General features: G+C 45.6%; 1 protein-coding gene and 1 long non-coding RNA gene across 2 annotated transcripts in view; one reads left to right on the top strand and one right to left on the bottom strand.

The window, feature by feature from the left end:
• Positions 1-21,371, top strand: part of camta1a (calmodulin binding transcription activator 1a) — a 112,595-nt gene that overhangs the window by 45,383 nt on the left and 45,841 nt on the right. The window contains exon 2 of the mRNA XM_068343224.1: positions 13,942-14,013. Within this exon, the coding sequence (XP_068199325.1) occupies positions 13,942-14,013 (72 nt within the window). The remainder of the gene's footprint in view (positions 1-13,941; positions 14,014-21,371) is intronic.
• LOC137613793 (uncharacterized) lies at positions 765-9,844 on the bottom strand. Its single transcript, XR_011038995.1, has 3 exons — positions 9,747-9,844; positions 1,725-1,872; positions 765-1,588 (listed from the first exon to the last, which is right to left on the bottom strand). It is a non-coding gene; the product is annotated as an uncharacterized lncRNA (long non-coding RNA).

Here is a 21,371-nt window from a genome sequence, read left to right as displayed (position 1 = left end):
GGATGACATAAAAGATGACATACAGCTTACTCGGCGATGGATTGGCTGTCATAAACATTGATGACACAACATAACAAATGATGCTAAATTTTCATGGAACTGTCGTGACATTGAACAATGTCGTTTTTGCAATCGAAACCGGAGCTCATTTTCTAAGCTCTGACCTAAATCTCGGAAATGTCACTTCGACCAACATGATATGATTGAATGACTGTGTGATTGTACACCATTTGTCATAAGGAGTCATTATATTGCATAAATATCATCATCAAACTGTTATTTGTGAAGCCGTGCATTGAAATCGGAGTAAATCAACATCTTTCACTGTCTTCAAGATCCAATTCCCTTGCCTAACTGCACACTGCATTATACTATGACAAAATCAAAGGCTCTCTTTTGACAAGGCTTTTGCCATTATGTGGTTTTGATTATATCACGCCGTTCTCTTGGAATTCATTTTATTAGTCTTCTTTGACATATAAGGAAATAGTAAACACGCGTCTACTTTCAATTTTGTGCCAAAAACTTCAGAAATGGTCTCTGTAATGACTGTATTTGATTGAGAATGGATGCTTTAGGCATCTTAAACTTAGGTAATAAAGTGGCTTATCTACACCCTCTTCATACGTGTCAGCCTCACTGGATGTTCATCTGTTAGCAAAATCCATAAGAAAAACACAACACAGAAATAGGTTTTTGGGAAGACACAATGATGTTCCGCAAGACTTAAGATGTAGGCTTTATTTCTGTTTCATTGGGTGTGTTAATGCATGTGAATATTTGTATGAGAACCCCCAGCAAAGGCCAGAAGCTGAGGGCGGGCAAAGGAGATTGGTACATCGGACCCGTCTTCATCCGTATGCATGGCTGTGCCTCCTCCAGAACTCTTTTGTTTTTAATGATAACTGGTCCCATGCATTATTTACAGCAATGACAGGTCTATTTTCATCTGATTTATAGCTCTGTGGCATTCAAGGAGATACTGTACTTATTACTTTAAATGCAGTATGCAAAAACAAGTCAAAGAGACAGTTGGAGGAGGGAGGAGGTGTGGACATAAATTAAGGGTCTTTCAGCACCAGACCGAGCAGCTGTTTGTTGACGTCTACACAGAGAACTGAGTGCTGATCGCTTTAGGTCACTGATTCTTTTAGTCACTCTGCTGGCGATAGAGAGGAACTGACTTGCCCAGTCGGCTACATCTTTATGCTTTGTTTTGTGTCTCTGTCCAAGTGGCCTTGCTTCCTCCCCAGATTGTGTCATAGAGGTAAGAGGTAAGTTGCAGACCAGAAAAGTATTACAAAACATCATCGTACCACAAAACACCAATCATACTCTGCACAGACATATTTTGGCCCTGTTTCTACCTCTCCAGGTGTCACAGAATTGGAACAATCTGACTCCCCATTACAGATTCATTACTTTCAAAGAGACTGTCGAAGTGCTGTCTGATGTTCCACAGGAGAGTGGCGTGTTAGGACGGGGGAGTGACACTTGGGTGACTTATGTGCATGTCCAAGGCGGTAGATGCAGAAAGCAGCCAGTAGCAGTTAGGTGATGACATCGCCCGTCATGTAACGAGGAAGGCCTGCAAACCGGACCGCAGAGCGACTGCGTTAGATGTTGTGCTTCCTTTGGTACATAACTTAAAGTCCCACATCAGTGTGGTGTTCGAACAAAAAGTGATGCAGAAAAGGGATTTGTTTGCGACATTGTTGCCTCACCTGTGTGTGAAGGAAGGTACAGTCAGAAGGAAACTCCCTCTAGTGGTTGTATACCTGTGTTACATGTCACCCTTCATCCTGAGATCAACTCGGGTTACTCAGGTAGAAGATGGTGTTGAGGAGACTGGCAAACAGGGAGAGCCAAGGCCTAGAAAGGAGGTGGGGTGTCTTGTTTTGACAGATTTAGTTACAGTAGCACGGAGATCAATTATTCAGCCGAGGCACGCATGATCCTGGGATTAATTGCGCATGAAGCGAATCAATCAACCACTGGTATAGAACCTCTCTGGAAGAGCGGAAGGCAAACATAGAAACACGTTTGACGTCGGCATTTTACATCCACCCTTTACCATTAGTAACCTTGAGATTTCCAGAGAGAATGGGAACAGAGATCACATCCAGCCACAAATAACCATCCAGATTAGAGGACATAATGTCAAAAAATGAGCATATTATATCATCTGGAATGGCGATTTGGCTCTGAAGGACAGACATATCTCTCTGTCCTCAGACTGTGGAAGGATATGAAAGAAGAGGGCTGTAGTTGCTGTTGAGAGATTGAAATGATGCCATATATTATAACCTCTGGAGACCTGTCTGCACACCAACTTTCTGCCCCCACCCTCACCCCTCAACACCCCCACCTCTCTGTCTGACTATCGCTTCTCTCTCATTCTCAGCTTGACATTGCTCTTTTTCTCTCCATTTCTCATCACACACCCCTCCCCCCATCCCCCTTTGTGTTTTCATACAGTGCATCTATCCATGTTCTTGTCTGTCTGGCTGTGCTTCTATTTGTAAGTGTAGGTGTGTGTGTGTGTGTGTGTGTGTGTGTGTGTGTGTGTGTGTGTGTGTGTGTGTGTGTGTGTGTGTGTGTGTGCACGCGTGAGTGTGTTCGTGTACCTCTCCCTGCCTGATTGAATTTGCTAACCCCCCCCACACACACACACACACACACACACACGTGCACACACGCACGCACACACAACCCCTTTCCATCCTTGTTTTGCCTGCCAGATTGTACCTGTCTGGTACTTCAGGTGCGTTTCAGCCCATGTATCTGCGAGCGCCTATAATTCCCTCCCTCTATTTGTCTACCTCCTTTATCTGTCTGTCTCCTTTATCTGTCTGCCTCCTATCTACTGCCCCAGCCCAAGAAAACAACCCTCGTGGCCTTCCTTCTAATACGTTGAAAATCACATACTCTGGTCAGGCTCCCGTTTTCAAACGCTAAAGCAGAATGTCAAATCATTTTATTCTCATTCTCAGTTTTTCTTCCTTCTCCTGTTTTTGTTTGGCACAATATTTATATCCTATATCATAATGTCTATATCCATCCCATTCTCATGCACGTATGCATTTCTACTTCTATTTACTGTTTTTCTGCCCTATCAGTTGTTATCGCTTCACGGGACGTGACGCCGGCGCCGCGTCCTGAAGTGTTTCTCTGAAGCTGAAGCTAACCTTCGCCTTCCAGATTAGAGGATCACAGTTAATGAAGAGTTGAGGGAGCATGGAGGACTTTGGTCATATCTAAGCAGCAACAGGGCTAATTTTGCATATGAGCAATGGTGGAGGAAGGAATCGGGGGGAGAGAGAGAGAGAGAGCGATGGGGGCGGGGGGGCGCCATAGTGGAGGTGGGAGAATCAAAGTGGAGGGTGGTAGCAGAGTGCATTCCCCCCTGCTGTGCAGCTCAGATAAAGACAAGTTAGCGACATGGGTCTCCTCGGTGAGAGGGAGCCAGGCGCGAGGCCAGGGGAGATGCATGAGCAAACCAGCTTACAAACATCTCATAATAACTCAGGCAGAAGAATCCCTCTGAATTAAAATGTCACTTTTCATTTGCTTTCCTTTCCCTCTTTCTTTTTTTTTTTTTTTTTTTTGGCGTACCGGTTGATTCCCCCCTCTCTCTCTCTCGTTCTCTCTCTCTCTCTCTCTTTCTCGCTTCCTCACTCCTGTCTGGATTCCGCAACCGTCATAACCAGCCGCCCTTTCCTTCTCCTCGTCGCAATTTGAACATAACATGGACTCCTTCAGTGGCGTTCCCCACTGTCTTCATCACAGGGCTGCCCGGGGGCTCTCCTCCATCTGCCTGCTGTGTGTCTGCCACTTTCCCGGTCTTTCTTTGCTTGTCTCTTTCTCTCTCTCTCTCCCTGTTTGTGGCACTCTCTTCTCTCCAGATCTGCCTTTTTTTTGTTTGTGCTTTGGCTTGTGTTTCTATCTGAAGGGCTCTCTGTCTCCCCCCACACACATATAGCAAGAGGTCTGGGCCTTGGCGAGCTCTTTGACGAGCTGCTTACAGTGGAATAAAGACATTAATATTCCACAAAGGACCTGTTGTCTTGGGTCAGCACCTGTTGTAACTACGGCAGCAGCAAACGAGGAGTTAAGTCGGCTCGGTTCTCCGGCAGCGTTTTGTCGATATTATATGTGCTTCAGCAAATCAGTCAGGTAATCTATGTAGCTGGCGGCTCCAGGAGACACTTGTTTTCAGCGTGATGCTGTTGACCTTTCAGAAAGCCCTGATAGACACAAACTCAAGGATTTGTGTGTTAACGGAGAATCAACTCCACAGCGGGGCTTATTTTTTCATTTCTTTAAATTAATTCGGATGATGTGTCGTTAAGTCGACGTTCTCTGTGTGCAGAATACGACATTGGAGGCAAAATATAGACCCTGGATATGCGTTGGAGTTGTTCCGTTCTCTCCGCGATCGATGACATTGACTGTCATAGCTGTCAGTCCTAGTAATGTCATTACTTGGGTCTTGCTGTCCAATGTGGTTTTTCCCGGTTTCTGCTGGGGGAGGGGGGGGGTTGGGGTTGCCAGAAGGGGTGAGGAGCAACAAAGAGCCCAGAAGCCAGCTAAGCCTGCGCTGAAGTGCAGGACCGTCTAGCACACAACGCCGGGGTGGATTTGGGCCGCTATCGGTCTTTAATTATGCAATGTGCGCCGTAATAAAACTGTCTCAGTGTATGGAGAATTACAATGAGAGAAGAACACGGAAGGCCAAAGGGTGGTGGGAGGGGGGGGGTGCGGTTGAGTCTGGTGCACTTTAATGCAATGAATATTGGCAGGTGTCTCTCTGCCTAATTTCACGCCTCTGTGAGCGAATATTCACCCAGACGATTGACACTCCTGAGCACACACACACACACACACACACACACACACACACACACACACAAACACACACGCACGCACACGCCCCCCCCCCATCCCACCCTTCTCCCTCTAGTTCATTCTCTCTGCTTTAACATACACTCAGCAGCAGGAAGGTGTTTGTCCTTCTGCCTGATGGTTCGGTTTGGCCTGTGACCGACAGAAGGTGCTTCAGCTGACCCCGTCCACCTGCCCTGCTACCCCTCCCCCCTTTCCCCGTCGGAGCTCGGGAATGCTAACTTCCGAGCTCGATGGCGGCATAATGTTCTGCACCGATACTATATAGGTGCATGGCGACAGTTTAGGCAGCACGAGGGCCACCTCTTCCATCTGTCAGGCTCAGGCCGTATAATGATTGCTTCTGTCTGTGCTCCTATTGGCTAAAACGACAACAGGGGGGCTGTGTGTCAGCCAATGTGTGCGTGTGTTTGTTTATTTGTGTGTGTGTGTGTGTGTGTGTGTGTGTGTGTGTGTGTGTGTGTGTGTGTGTGTGTGTGTGTGTGTATGTGTTTGTGCATCACAAAATGGGACGTACAGATTGACGCCGGAGCATCCGAGCAGCTCAGATCCTTGATGGCCGGACCAAACTCCTTCTCATGACTTCCCTCCCGACCTTTAGCCTTTGACCCTTCCTCACACACACAGACACACACACACGCCCTTCCCTACACTCCCATCCTCCTTGCTCATCCTTCACCCTCGTCTCTCCTCGCCACCGTTCTCCCCTCCTCACCCTTTCCTTGCCCCTCCCTCCTGAAGTCTGTGTTTGTGTTGGGAAGATTAAGCTGCTCTGACAAAGCTGTGTTTACAAATACGCAGGCAGAGAAACAGGCCAAGCGACGCTGAATAGGAATAGAATACAAATTGCTTTTTTATCTCTCTTAGGGCCAGGGCGAGAGAAAATGTGTTTGCGATTGTTGCTCCTCCGCCTGTGAAGGATAAAGCTTCAGTACCGAGTTTGGGCTCCCTGTTAGCATTCATTCTATCCTCTCCTCTCTCTGTCTCTCTCTCTTCTTCTGTCCTCCCACTGCCTTTCTTCCCTCCCATGCTCTTTCTCCTCTTTGTCTGCTCCACACTCTCTCTTTCTCCCCGGCGGCATTTTTTTTTTTTCTTTTCTATTTCCTCGGTAATCATATCTCCTTTCCTCTTCTCTCTTCCTTCCTCCCCTACTCTCTCATGTCCCCCCTGATGTTTGCGCCCTTCCCCTCGGTGTGCACCGCTCCCTCTCTCATCACCTCTCCTCAATTATTTTATCCATTTCTTCCCCCTCTTCATGTTTCCACACAGGCAGAACGTCTCTCCGTGTTGTTCGCCCTCCCTCTCTCTCTCTCTCTCTCTCAGCCCGATCCCATCCATCCTTTCTTTCTGTCCTCCACTCAGTAGGACTCGTCATGATTTACAGTCTCTCTCAGCTCTTCCTTGCTAACACCGGAGATATTGGGAATTTGGAGTGCCTATAGATCACGGCAGCGGGAAGAAGCTGCCCGCCGCCGCTAATCAGCCCTAACAGAACGGCGGAGAATTTACAAATCTGGGCTCTCTCTTACAATTAGGCGGCATGTCTGCCTGACATAACCCGTGGCGGGGAGGCTGAGCCTGTGATGTCATCGTTGGCAGGTCTCCGCCCAGCGTTTGGGTGTATGTGTGTGTTTTTCAGTGGGGGGGAGGGGGGGAGAGAAAAAAAAAACGGCGTGTTGGATGGTTAGCCCTCATTAATGCAGAGGACGTGCTCCTCTTTTCCACACATTGGCTCTTTTCTCCTTACCTCAGCTAACACAAGGGAAGGTTAATGTGTGGTCATACAGACTCAAACAACGCCATCTATGTTTATTAAGCAGCAGCAGCAGCCTGGCCGTGTGAGGCTTGTATTGATTAATTGTTTAATGATAAATACATACCTTGAGGAGCAGTTACAATGTCGGGATTAAACGTCAGATCTTTCTTGGGGGGCTTCCCTGCTATTCCTGTAACTCTTCGCCCTCCATCTCTGTTTCCATTCTCCTGAATTCATATCCGTTGTTTGCGTTGAAACAACTTTGGCTGTTCTCCAGCACTTACATTTGAGCTTGACTCAGCATGATGGAGAGACATGGTACAGGAAAGTCTTTTTAGACTGGGCTCACCCAGTAAAAACAACACCCGAGACCTGACCTCTGACCTTCAGATTTTAAAGTGTGCCACGGTAAGCTTATTGCCATATCCATTACTCCGTCTTATAATGGAATGAGGTGCCTGTCATGGTTAATAGCTCCAACCTCATAATGTAAACAGATGCCTATTACTCTTTTTGCTGCGAGAGGTTTTTTTTTTTTTTTACGTGTCAGTCAGGAAATCTAAAGGTCAACTCGAAGTTTAGGGGATAAGGAAGCGGTGTCTTCAGATAATGGCTGGTTTCCATTTGCCGTTTTACCCATTACACAAATACGTAGGAGCCATTTGTTACCTGTCGTCCCTCGCATTATTCTAATTTGCTGACTTTTAGCTTTTAACTAAAGCTGTTTTACTTTATAAAGATGCAGCAACTAGAAACATAAATTTGCAACAGTGCTAAAAAAATGCAGACCTGAGCTAATATAATCGGTCGCACATCTCCGAGCCGAAACCACTTTCCTGCTGCAGCCGTCCTTTGTTGACAGGTGTCAGTGTGGGCTGAGGTCAAGGCTGGGTCTCTGCTTCATCATTCGTCTCCTTTATTTGATTTAGAGGCTTCTTGCCTCTTTGTTAGACTGACTTTAAGCGAATACTCCTCGATTCAAAACCGGTGTAGCTATAGTAACAGAAAACAGGTCAAGGTCTGTTTATTCTATGCCCTGGTATGCTCTTTGTCTGTTTTTTCGCCAGTTCCTTAAATATTATAGGATCAGTGAATTCCTGCTAGTCTGGTTCACTTATTGAGATACAGACAGGCAGCTATATAAAGTCGGTAACTTTAGATTTATTGCCTACATCTATTTTTTTCTCTCCTCGCTTAGGTCGGCAGTTTAAACCTCGTGATGTCAAATAATTTGTCAGCGAAAGGAAGAGTTATATATGAGTGAAACTCTCACATTTGGACACATTACTCTCTTTCTTTTAGACTTTTTAATGATGGTGAATTTTGCATGACTGACCGTCTTTTTTTTTTTTGGTTGTTATGGTTGTATGCGTTGTGCAGATTTGCGTGCCTGTTTGTCCCGCATGTCGAATTTCATGCAGGTAAAGTTCCATTCCTAACAACTGTGTTATTTGCAGGTGTCGCTTGGCACTCGCTAAAACGTGTAGCTTGTTTTTTTGCCTCTGTGTGGGTGGGGTGTGTCGGTGCACAGTGGCATGCCTCGTGCCACTCTTCCATCCCATTAGCTGAGCCCAGCCACTGCCTGCGTCTGCTTTAACCTTGGCCAGCAGGCTGGAGGAGAGCGAGAGTAATTCTAACCTTAAAAACCTGCTGATTAAAGCTAGTTTGGTGGAATTCGATTCCACTTAATGCCTTTGGCTGCGAGCCCAGCTGGCTAGCATTAGCATCAACAGACGCCGTGTCTTCAGTCAGGGAGACAGGAATGCATGGTTATGAGCATTTGCTCCCTCTGGCATGTGCGAAAAGCATCCCTTCTTTCTGTGTCTATTCTTTTCCGTTCACCTATCTCTCTTTACTCCCCCTTCCTATCGTGTGTGTCTCATCTCCATCAGCAGAGTTCTTCTTCATTTTCTCGAGTTTGTCATCTTCCTCAGCCTGAAGAAGGAGGCCAAAGTGTTGTGAAAGGCGGTCAAAGGTTTCTCTCCAACCGCCTCGTCTCTTGTTATTGTTTTCGTGCTGAACTTGATGTATAGCCGTGTTTACGAGTCCAGTGTGGCTAATTAATTTTCTTCTTCAGGGCCTGTTTATCAAGTATTTGTGTTGATCGTAACAATGAGTGTGGCTATTTTTAGCAGCTGGTCATTTCCATAACACATGTATTTTTCCGGAGCGCCATTTGTTTTTGTTTTGTTGAGGAATTTTTGGTTTTGTTTTTCATTTTCTCCTTGGGCTCGGGTGCAGCCTGCCAATTCATTTTGTAGCCCACTCAGTTTTGACTGATTTAGAGGCTGCAGCTGGTCCAACAGAGAGTACCAGGGATATAAATCTAAGCCTCTTTTGATTTATTATGTATAATGCCTCATCAACCATTGCTTAAGTCTTTAGATGCGCTGAAGAATGATACTGTTACAAATTAAGTAGCGGCTTATTTAAAGGGGTGTGGAGAAAGAGAAGAATCTTAATAGAGACAGAAATAGCTGGTACAAAAGCCACAGCCATTGTGTGAGTAACATACAGGAGCTGTGCGTTTCCCTTCTCGATCCCAAACTGCAAGTGAGATACTGTACATTATATAGGCTGTCTGGGTATAGTGTCGTCCTGCCAGACATTACAGATAATTTGATTCCTGCTGAACAACTGGGGGAGAGCAGAGAGACTGACTGTAAAGAGAGCAGGCGAAATGCGGAGCAATACGGTATCAGTCGAAAATGAGCTCATCCTCCAAACTGGAAGTGACACTTTTCATCCGTAAGTCATCTAATCACTTCTGTATAGAGCCTGGAATCGTTGCGTGATCAATAGTCATCATGGATGCTGTCGATGGCCAGGGATCTTTGAATCTTGCATGGTCCATGAATCTCTATTGAGTATGGATTTTGTCTTGCCTCTATGGATAGGGTTTGATAGTGCTGCCTTATTGGTTGCTGCACAAGCTCTATTTATGCCGCTCTGCCCCAGGTTGAATCACCTTACCCCGGTGCATCCTGGTGAACAGGAGTATGCAAACAAGCACACACAGAAAAGTTCACAATCTCAATAGTTAAGCATTCACTCTGAAGAAGCAGTGAGCCAGAGGTAACCTTACCGGGTAGATGCGCATGTCAACAACAGCACATCGGGTGAGTGATGATGTATTGAACTCGTGTTGAAATATTAAAGGAGGCACGAATCGCACAGGAGTCAATGGCGACGCCGTCCTTGAGCGATTCGGCTGGATGATATGATGTAAGTTGCGGAGATAAGAGTATGAGGGCGCAAAACGCTCATCCCGATTGGACCGACAACCCGACAGACAGACAAATGTGTGGCGTTGGCTGACAGTGAGACATTTTTATCACTGCGGGGGGAAAAAAAAAGCAAATTGCCAACATAAATAAGGTGCCACAGTCTGATTAGGACTGTCTTCACACATCATTATGGTCTAATGAGAGAGTTTCCCCTCTCTCTCAGTCTCATTATAGCCAGCGCCAGTTTTGCCTCTGCAGACTTTACATTTCACGATCTCATCTCTAGCTGTGCTTGACACCTGTCAGACATGATGGATGAATGTAAGTGAGGTGTTGCCTGGGTAACAAGCAAGCCAGGGGCGGGAGGGGCAGTGGTGGCCCCCAGAGGCAGGACAGGTATCTGGTAGCGTCCCTGCCTTTATATCTGAAGGCCCTTATTTAGGCTGAACTGTTTATCACTGGGTTGTCTGGTGGCTCGCCCCGTGTGAACTGTAATCCTGCTCCACTCCGGACCGCTTCAACAGCCCAAGGGGTGTGTGTGTGTGTGGTGTGTGTGTGTGTGTGTGTGTGTGTGTGTGTGTGTGTGTGTGTGTGTGTGTGTGTGTGTGTGTGTGTGTGTGTGTGTGTGTTCAAGCCAAGCAATAATACCCTCTCACTGGGGGTATTTCATCACCTTTGCCGTCCGCTTCAGTGACAACGCCAAATGAATTTGCAGCATCAGTGTGTGACTTTGGCCGACACATGTCGCTCTGTGTTGTTTTTTTTTCTTTTTTTTCCTGCTGTCTCTGATGACAGCGCATGAATACATTATGGGAACACTGCTTGTAAATAGTTCTATAAACAGGGTATAATTGTTCTACTGTGTGTCATTTTGGCTCAAACACATTCGTGTGTGTGTATGTGTGTGTGTGTCTACACACCTACATACTTCCTCTGTTTTTTGTGTCAGCAAGCTCTTCAGTGTGACACGCTGGGAGTCGGCTCTTTTTTTCTTTTTTTTTATGGGAGGATATGTGTTTATGTGTGTATAATTATGGTTTAATTGCTTGCCCTGTGATGAGCTGTCATCTGTCACAGCCCAAAGACAACAAATAATGGTCCTACTGCCGTCACTTTGTCACCCAGACACTCAGCATGCAGAGTGCAGCAGAAACCCCAGTAACTGATATGCGTGTTGAATTACTGATAAGCGCTGGAGTGTGATGAGCTTTGTGTATGTGGGCGTGCTCGTAGCTGGCCCTTTTTATTTATTTATTTATTTATTTATTTTATCTCCGTCTATTGTGATTGTTTGTGGTGCCGTGAGGATTTGTGCCTGACCGTGTGATCTGTGTCTGCTTGTGAGTAGGAGGAGGTAGTTTTGTGCTTACTGTATAATTCTTAGCGTGCACATGAGTGTACGAACGTCGTTCCTGCCCACTGTATATTGGGTGCAACAGTTGTGTTACGCTTTAAGCTCCTTGTTTGTCTGACACACTAGTTTGCACGATTGAGAAATGGAGTAAACAGAAGTGGGGGTGGGAAGCAGCTTGAGGGCTAATTTATTCAGTCCCCGGTTGCCCTGGTCACACACAGGCCTGTTGCTCCGGCCCACCTGTCAGTCTCCTCATCCGACCGCCGGTTCTCAGCGGGGTCGAGCGCTTTAGGCTACGGCGGTATTAACTATGATATATCAATAAAGCATCTGTAATCAGGATCAGCCAGACAGCAAGTTTATTTTAGAACAGACGCGACGTTAAAGCAAATGTACCATCATGTATTCTCTGTGTCGGTGGAGTCACATTTTGTTTTTGTTTGTAAGCACCTTTTTTCACATGTCTTCAGTGAAAGGAATAAACTGTTAAGTGCTTTATTGCATCACAATTGCCTAACCCCCCCCCCCCCCCCCCAAAAAAAAAGAGCACAGAAATTCAGTTTATGACATAAATACGTACAAAACTGCACAGCAGAAATATGTGAGCTGCTAGCAGTTGTGGCTGACTGTAGTAATGTGATGTTCAATGCACTGTGGGAGTGGGAGGAAGTGCCTGTCTGTTGCCAGCATGGAGTAATGGATGGCAGTTCTTCGGGAGTGGGAGGAGGTATACATCCTATTTCAGACAGCTGTAATGGATGAGACTACAGCACAAAAATAAGAACAGTAGGAAGCCTGCGTGCCTCCACTATCTCCAACTCTCACACCCAGAGTTCGGTTGTATTGAAATCACTTCACAATAGATGCGATTGGAACAATGGAACACCTGGAGACTCGTGTTGTTTGCGCGTCGGTCGTGGCGTGGAAACACCCTCCGACGTGTACACATGTTTGTGCCCCCACTTGCCCAGTTTGTGTAGCTGTGATGTGGTTTTCTGCTATGATTAATCAGATGGTTTGACTTTGTTGCAAAATGACCGTTAAACCTGTGACTTTGTTTTTACTGATTAAACTAAACAAGCACATAATACGATTCAAAGACCCTATTTATCATCTGAGCCTCAGCCTCAGCCCCTACCCCCCACCCCCCAACTGCCTGCTGCCTGCCCAGTTTCACCTATAGAGCCTTAGGAAACCCACCCCGAAGTTGCAGTCTAGCTTCAAACTCCATCCATGCTGGGCTCCGGCCCTGCTTCTAAAAGCCCCCCCGCCACACCCCCCCAACGCAGAGGAGGCAGCCATGCTTGACCAAGTAAGAGCATGGTGGGTGGGGGGGGTGTAGAGGAAGAGGGAAGCTGCAGGCGGCGAGTGCACGAGAGTGATTAACACTCCGCCAGACACTCCTCCTGGCTCTGATTGGCTGTTTTAATTCAGGTACGGCGAATTCTTGCAAATAGCGTTTGGAGCACTAGGTGGGGCTAAAGGCGTCTGATTTGTCACACATCATCCAAGTCTCGCTAAAAGTTATTTTTACATGCTTCAGCTTGAACTTACTGAAGTCACAAGTCCTTTATAATGAAGCAGTGCTAGTCAATGAGTCATTGCATTATATATATATATATATATATATATATATATATATATATATATATATATATATATATATATATATATATATATATATATATATGTGTGTGTGTGTGTGTGTATATGTATATGTATATGTATATATATATAGTGTGTGTTTATATATATATACTGTATATACTATATACTATATATCACCTTGCCTGTCATTTCTCCTGATGTCAGAACTAACAGTAAAACCAAAGTGGATTTAAATCCAGCTCAGTCCTTCTGACCCGCTGGTTTGATTTATTCCTTTAAGAGCATTCAGTCTTGAGAGCACTACACTCTACCCTCACCTCTCACAAATATTGTATCCTATAAAATCACAGCCTACTTCCTGGACGCTGAGGGTTTGTGGGAGTGCACAACAGGTTTTTTTATGTTACGAACAAGCGAAATCAGGGTAGTCGGTCCTTTGCGCCACCTGGGATCCGGGGGTCACGGGTCTCTTGGAGAAGGATGGAGGAGGAGTAGGGATTGGAGAAGGATAAGTGCCGTCTCGCTCCTGCTCCTCACTGCATGGTGCTCCTCTACGTTTGCTTCCGCTGCTGGCTGTTGAAAAATGTTTCCTGGCCCTTATGCCCGATACTGGGAGGCATTATCAGCCTTGCCTCTCCCTCTCCACGGTAACGAGCCCCCAGGCACAGTATTATCTGTTTACGATAAGGATATTAATAACACTGTGCTTTAGTTATGTGTTGGGGTGCCCTACAGTGTGATGTTCGGAGGGGGAGCTGGAATAAGGAGCACCTGAATCATTCTGTCAGTACAATCAGGACAGAATATGAGTGGAAAAGGAAAGGAATGAAGGAGTCACGTGGTGATGCTGGGACAGTGCTGAGATCCACTTTCTCCTTCGTGCCTTTGTTTCCGAACAATAGCTTGACCATCTGCCAGCCACTCCATGTGGGAGTTACCATCAGGAGGAGAGCGGTCAGGAGTTCATAGGTCACGGCTACGGTACCGTGGTCAGCAGGGAGGTCAGCCTATTGTTTGTACTTTACTGTTGTGTAACATCCTGTCTTCCTGTCTCCCTCTCTCCCTTCTTCTGCTGCCTTCCTTCCCTCCAGTGTTTGTATGGCTGCTACGTCCACTCCTCCATCATCCCCACCTTCCACCGCAGGTGCTACTGGCTGCTCCAGGTAAGAGCTCCTTTTCTTCTCCTCTACAGTTCACCGTGCTTTCATTTTTTCGCTCTTAAAGTCTTCCCAGCCTATCCACGAGAACCAGAAATAGTCGCATGATATCAGTTTCCATTTAACCGAAGCATTTTCTTTTGACAGCCAGCAGGCAGACATCAACCTATTCCCTCGCCACCTCCCTCTCCTCCCCTCCTCCCCCCCCAGCCTCCATTTCCCTTATCTTTCCTTAGTCATTCTCTTTTCTGATGGCATTGCCCATACTCGCCATCCAGCACGAGGACGGTATCTCAGTCTGCTAAAAGCTTTGCCATCTCCCCTGTCTAACAGCTGCAGTGATGGGTAGTAAAAGTATGATGGAAAATATTCCCTGTACAGTCTAGTGTGCTTACAGTGGGTCGTCAAGTCTGCAGGCTGAGTGGTTGTAAATAGTAGTCTTTTGATCACCTCCCCAATACATCTCATCATTCTCATTTAGCATGGCAGCTATTATTGTTTGAAGGCGCCTGATATGTACAGCCGTCGACTCACACAACTCTAAGGGAACATAAAATACACAGACATGCACAAAGACGGAGTTGCGTGGAGGTGATGCTTCTTTGTCCACCTGTCCGTCTGTCTGTCCATATATATATATATACATCTATCGTGGTGGCAGTTTGTCAATAAACACTCAAGACAGAGAAGATGAGTTTTATTTCTTAATTATGCATGGGAGGGCAACATCGACGAGAAACAATCACAGAGAGCTGCCTCGGGCAAAGAGACAAGCATCGTCAACAACGGCCCATATACGGTAGATCATTCATGAATCATGTCACTTCTGAGAGTGCTGAATTCTCCTGTTTATACAACTCTTGTTTCAGCTTTTCCCACTCTTTACTTTGGGTCTTTACTCAACATTTCATGTCAGCGTCTGATCGCTAACGCACTCTAGAGAAGCCCTGAAAAGTCCCCTAACTCCAGAGGAGATCCTGTAATTATTTGTAGCTCTCTATCTGTGGAACAAAAGAATCTTTGGCTACCGTGTTGCTAGTTTCGTTAACGTAAGTTATATTTTTTTGAAGACGTATTGTCACGAGATCCCTGGTGTACTGTTAAAACCCCAGAAGACAAATCCATTTGTAGTCTAATCAACCCCGCTGACAATGTCTGTTAGCAAACAAGGAGAGCAGATTTGTCGGAAAAAGACAAAAGGGACAAAAACGGCCTCACCAATGCCTAAATACAAATCAAAATAATTAATGTTCCCATTACAAAAACCTTGAAACAACAGCTGTATTTTGCTGACTGTTGCCTCTATGTAGTAGAGGTAGTAGAAATTGCACAAAAGCGTGTCTCTCCGTCTCGTCTCGCTTCAGTCGGCAAAGATGCTCAGATTCTCTCTTAAAATACATTCTCCGATTGATTAAAGCCACTGCGTCGTTCAAAAGCCAGAGCAATGGAAGCGAGAAAAACATGAAACCCTTGTGAATGGAAAATATTGTTGTTATTCGGGAAAGACACACTCTTTAGTCAGCCGGCACATAATCTTTCATCTGCTTTCTTTTACAGACTGTCAGGGAATACTTGTGATATTCTTGAGTCATTGTGTAGTCTTGTTAGGAGCTGTTTTAAGGAATAGTTCATCTTTCTGTGATACAGTACCGGAATTCCCATTTAGTTTTAAGTAATTCCCCCCTGCTTTAATAATTGTTTCTCTAATCTGGACTAGCAAAGAATAGTTACCCTCCTTTCAAAGTAAGTGATGGTGAACAAACCTATTATCATTTTCTTTTCCATTCCGAACCTTTATCTTCCAAAGTTATAGTCTTTTCTGACTGGAATTTCATACTGAAGGCTTGATTTGACTAATTGAGACTAAATCCTCAAGATCCTCAAATTAGCTTCAGCTGAACAAAAAAAAATGCATTTTAGCTCAGAAAGAGGAATATTGGTTTTGCTGCTATGGAAGGGAAAACCATTTATACCGACTGATGTCTCTCTTGTTTTAAGATTAAGTAACTCGAGGGCTCATACAGACATTCAGAAGCACGCTCGGGATGCAGGAGTCATGATATTTAAATATCCATACCTATCCCACCTGAGACCAGCTGCACCACCTGACCCATAAACATATACTCTAACCACCAAATCAAACCCAATACAACCTGCAAACTCTGAAATAAACACAATTTTCAGATACAAAATAAATAACACAGAGCACTGTGGGTTACTTTCTTTTAAAACCGACACTCTTTATTTCCACTCTCTCTCTCTCTCTACTGATTTTAAGCTACAAGCACTCATCAAACTTTGAGGAGTTTACTGACTCAACTTTTCTGTTATTGCAGAGCATCAGCTCAGATCAACTGGCCAGCTGAATCCCTTGCCCTTGCGTCTCCTCTGCTCAGCAGATCTCACAAGGCCCTAGTGTGCAGCAAACATATCCACTCATTCCCAAAAAAAAAAAAAAAAAAACCTCTCTGCCACCCAATAAAAAACATCTATTTGGTATTTTCTTTGGCATTGTGCATTTCAGCCACCACAGATTTATGTGTCTCCTTTTTGGGAGGTTTATTGCCGACCATCTGTGCTGACAAGACACCATAATCAAGATGACACCGGGGGTAAAAGATCACCGTCAGTCGATATCTCTGCAAATGCAGATAGATTAGCCATTTTCAGTCAGACAGGAGATTGTGAGTCCTGGTTTCTACCCCCCCATCCCTTTTTTCTCTCTCTCTGCATACATATATATCAGTTGGTCTATCTATTCTTCTCTCTGTCTGTCTAACTCTACTATATCCTCCCATAACTATCTATCGAAGCTATCTATCTATCTATCTATCTATCTATCTATCTATCTATCTATCTATCTATCTATCTATCTATCTATCTATCTATCTATCTATCTATCTATCTATCTATCTATCTATCTATCTATCTATCTATCTATCTATCTATCTATCTCATCCATCCATCCATCCAACCTCCATTCTCCGCCCTCTTTCCGTGACTCCCTTTGTGCCATTTGCCGTGTTCATATGAGATTTGCAGGCAATAGCCTGTCAACAGTAGAGCACCAAGGAGACTGGAGCTCCCAGAGTAGCAACAGGGAAAAGGTCACCAGTGAGTGAAAAATGTAAATATCCAGCCATCCGGCGGCCGCAGTCACGGAGACACAGGGATGAAAATAACTCCTATTACACAGCAGCGACAGGGAGGGAACACAGAGGACAGAGAGGGTGGAGACAGACTGTGAATGAGAGAGCGAAGGAGATGGACACAACTTTTAAAAAGTTGGGCTAAAAGAAAACATTGAAGAGAAGTGCTGGAGAGAAAGGTAGATTAAAAGATTTGTAAGAAAAAACCCACCAGAATAGGGAGAAAGAGGACAGCGTGTGTGTGTGTGTGTGTGTGTGTGTGTGTGTGTGTGTGTGTGTGTGTGTGTGTGTGTGTGTGTGTGTGTGTGTGTGTGTGTGTGTGTGTGTGTGGGTGTGTGGGTGTGTGTGTGTGTGTGTGTGTGTGTGTGTGTGTATTTTTTTCGAATATGTGTGTGACATTGAAAAAATAAAAAGCAAAAACCTCAGACGGTGTGAGGTTGGTGGAAGGGGGTTTCTAGGGGAGGGGGTGGGCGGTATGGGTGCAGGCGGGGGTATGGGTGTGTGCCTCTTTATCTACTCTTTATCCACTCTTTATTGAGTCAGAACCTGGGTAATGAGACAGGGGACAGAGATGAAGTCCTGCAAGGGGGGTCCTCTCACTCCATTCATTTTCTTTTGTTCTTTTCACCTCTCACTCTAAATCTGCTCATCCCCGTAAAGCTGCCCCCCCCCCCCAACCCCTCTATGGCATTAGACCACTTTAAAATGTCTGGCCCGTCCCTGCAAATGGCTGAGACCGAAGAAAAGTACCGCCACAGCTATCTGGGGTTGCAAACAATGAATCCAAATTGCTACTGAGACGGAGAGCTGCCCAGAGCAGGCTGTGTGGTTTTGTCACTCAAAAAAAAAATAAAATAAAATAAAATAAAGAAAACATCCGTTTCAATAGATTCGCTAAAAAAAAAAAAGAAGAAAAAAAAAAAAAGAAAGTGTCTCTGCGTCATACGGGGGCGTCTTCTCCACGCCCGCCAACAAAAACTTCCAAAGTCGTCACGACAGTCATAACAGTATGTGTTCACACTCCAAATGCAGTTAAAGGCGTACCTTTATGAGTTTTAGCTGTTCGTTTCCAACCAGGAGCTGTCACGACGCTCACACACACCGATGATCCTTCCTGTCAAAGATTGATTCCCTTGCTCCGTGAACCTTTCTCTTGTTTAGTGCTAATCGAATGTAATTCCCTGCTTGTGCCTCTCCATCAAATCAGACAGTGGAGCTTGCGCTGATCGGTGGGGGCACGGAGGTGGGGATAATTATGATATTAATACGGAGGGGGGTCTGAGGGGAAGCTTCATTTGTCCTGCTGCCTGCCATGAACACAGAGAGGGGTCAATAGCCTCTTCCGCTTTTCTTACTTTAAAGAGGAGGAGAGAGGGATGAGATAATGAAATGACTGGTAAGGCAGGAGGGAATGCTGACGACCTTGTTTCTTCACAGCTATCACTTTCTCCGTCTCAGATTAGGCTGCTGTGCTCTACTCTCTGTCTCACATGAATACATTATTAATATCACTATTCACTGCAGTTACATTTTTCTTATTACATTAGACCTTCAGACTATAATGACTTTGGAACCACTTGAATAAGTGTTATGTAGGAAAATTAGTCGTCACTGTTGTCCCTGCGATCATTCCAGCACCATTAGACGGTATATTTCGGGAATATTAATTTATGGAATGATTCAGAGGTGATTTAATTGAACAGGTAGAGATAAATCTGCGCCGTTACACAGATGGGACCGATATCTCTCCAACTTTTCCACACTTTTCTTTTTTTTTTTTTACTTTTTTTTTTGGCGGTGGGGGGGTGGTGGTGGTGGCTGTGTTCATTTATGAAAGCTCACCTTGGCCCCTTTGAACTCCCACACCATCCATCTCACATAACAACTTCACTACATCTCCAAAGATCAATACATCCGGCCATCGCTGTCAGCAGGTTCTGTTCGAAAGCCCGGACTTCATGTGCTAATCACACCTCGTACCCCCACATCAGTGGGGTAAGTCACCAGAAAGGGCAGAGACCTCTCTCTCTCTCTCTCTCTGGCTAATTTAATGGGAAAAGTTGAGTAGTTCCTTTCGCTGCGATGATCTGTGTGCAGGATGCAGTCGCTACAGACCCAAAGCAGACATGCCTGCAGGCTAAAGGCAGACAGTTGGATTCTTCATATCTGCCCGAGTCCTTTATTCATTCAGATCAGTTTAGTTACCTCTGTGCTGAGCGCTGGGAGACAGGTGCCGGATTCGCAGTGGCTCAGGTGATGTGTGATGACGGAGCAGAGCTGTCAGGTTCGGATTCACATCAGATACGTCAAAACTATGCAAGGCTACATAATGAATATTTCACTGAGGTAAATCATGGATGAGCCTAGGAACCATTCTGTTGATTTCACTGAGAGGACTGAGAGGCTGTAAAACCTGGGGAGGTCTTGACTGACTGTCTACAACCTCAGGGCAAATGGAGGCAGTAGAAATATAATTGCCCTTAGCTATGCAGGCTGTTGTTTGTATCAAATGGAAATCCACCTCTACAGAGCATGAGATCAGATTTATAGCATATGAATTTGACTTCTCCACCTGACTGTTCGGCTCAAGTCCTCGACACCAGACGGACAGGGAGAGAGAGTGGCGGTACATTCGATGTCAGTGTGCGTTTGTATATCTTTTCGGAGTGTGCACATGCTTCCCCGTTGTGTTTCTGAGTGTGTGCATCAGGTTTCGCTGTTCTTTTTCCCTGCTACGGCGGGAAACCGTGGTGTTTCTCAGAAGCGTGCTGCTGCTGGCAGGCCCCCGCTCTCTCCGCCATGAGGAGAACAGCTGCTTCACAAGCATATTGGGGTGTTAGCCACATCCCCGTGGCTCCCTCGTCTCCTTCACTTCTCATCCTCGCTGTGTGGACTCACACAGATACAGTTCATCTGACATTACCCATCTCCGTCAGCTGTACACAGAAGCATTCAAGCACCTTTGGGGGGTTCTTTTTCTTGTTGTTGAGGCTGTTTCCAGAGAGCTAATGCTAAGCTTCCCGCCCTATACATTGACACTCATGCATCAAACTTCTAAACAAATTGAAGGTTACTTTGTTGCTTAATTAATGGCCCCCGCTGGAGACCTCTATCCCCGTATAAAGAAACAGAGAAGTTGAACCGAACCCCAGGGGGCACACAGAACTTCCTCTCGTCCTGGCAGACTGATCTGTTGCTCAGTGCCTGCGACCTTTTATCTAGGCCCGTCGCCTAGCCCACCAGCAACGGCCAATTATCACAAATCCCCCGCCGCATTTGTCTTGCCATTTTCACTCTACCGCCAAAGAGGTGTGCGTGGCAATAGACTCACGCAATAGACTCCTAACCAGTCTGAGCGGAGGCTGAGAAACGGAGGCCCACAACAGGTATGCAGCGCTTAAATAATTCAGTTATCCTGAAAGGTTAAGGCTCTGCCAGTAAGGCGAATTGACATTCATCTTGCTCCGGAGACTGGCGCCTCGCTTTCCGAGGGAGAGCCCATCGATATGTTTAAATTTTGTGACTTCTGAGATTGTTATTGACGCCGCCATTTTACACGTTATTCTACTATTTCTGCTTTCCGACTCAAAACGCAACCATCTGATATGCATATTCAGATTGAAAGAGAGGGGACTTCCTGTCCAGCAGCCTTTCCCACACAAGGCAATAAAGGAGTGAGTGAGTGTCGCGTCTCCAGCGAGGCTTATTTGTGTTTACTAGAAAGCAGAAGAGCTAACAGTCTCCACACTAAATCTGTAATGTGATGTGCCAATCTCTGTGTCCCCAACCCATGTCAAGCCAGAGATCTACCCGTGTCAGTATGCAGGCTCAGTCGTGATGGCACAAGTGTGCACGCATCTCCCAGCTTCCCAGAGAACACTGGTCACAGCTAATGACCAGAACTGTCCGATTTGTCCTGCCCTGATTACTCCTCTGAGCCCCAATTAGCCGTGGATGAGGGCTGACATCCCGACACGATCACTTGGACGTGTCGTAGAGGGGAAGACGGGGAAGGGAAGGCTAGAGGTAAAGAGGGAAGACAGAGAAAGTGTGTAAAAGACAAAGACGAGAGCGAGAATAAGTCAGTATGGAAGCTGTATACCGCCAGAGTCATCCACTCTGCATTCAATCAGATATCGATCTCAATTCCCCTTTAACCAGCTACCACTTATCAACATACAAACCAACAGCTCTGATTGCAATTTCTATAATTGG

The sequence above is a fragment of the Antennarius striatus genome, chromosome 2, assembly GCF_040054535.1.
Source record: "Antennarius striatus isolate MH-2024 chromosome 2, ASM4005453v1, whole genome shotgun sequence".
Taxonomy (NCBI): Eukaryota; Metazoa; Chordata; class Actinopteri; order Lophiiformes; family Antennariidae; genus Antennarius; species Antennarius striatus.
Note: the sequence above shows the minus strand (reverse complement) of the source record. Positions and strands in the feature narration are given on the sequence as shown.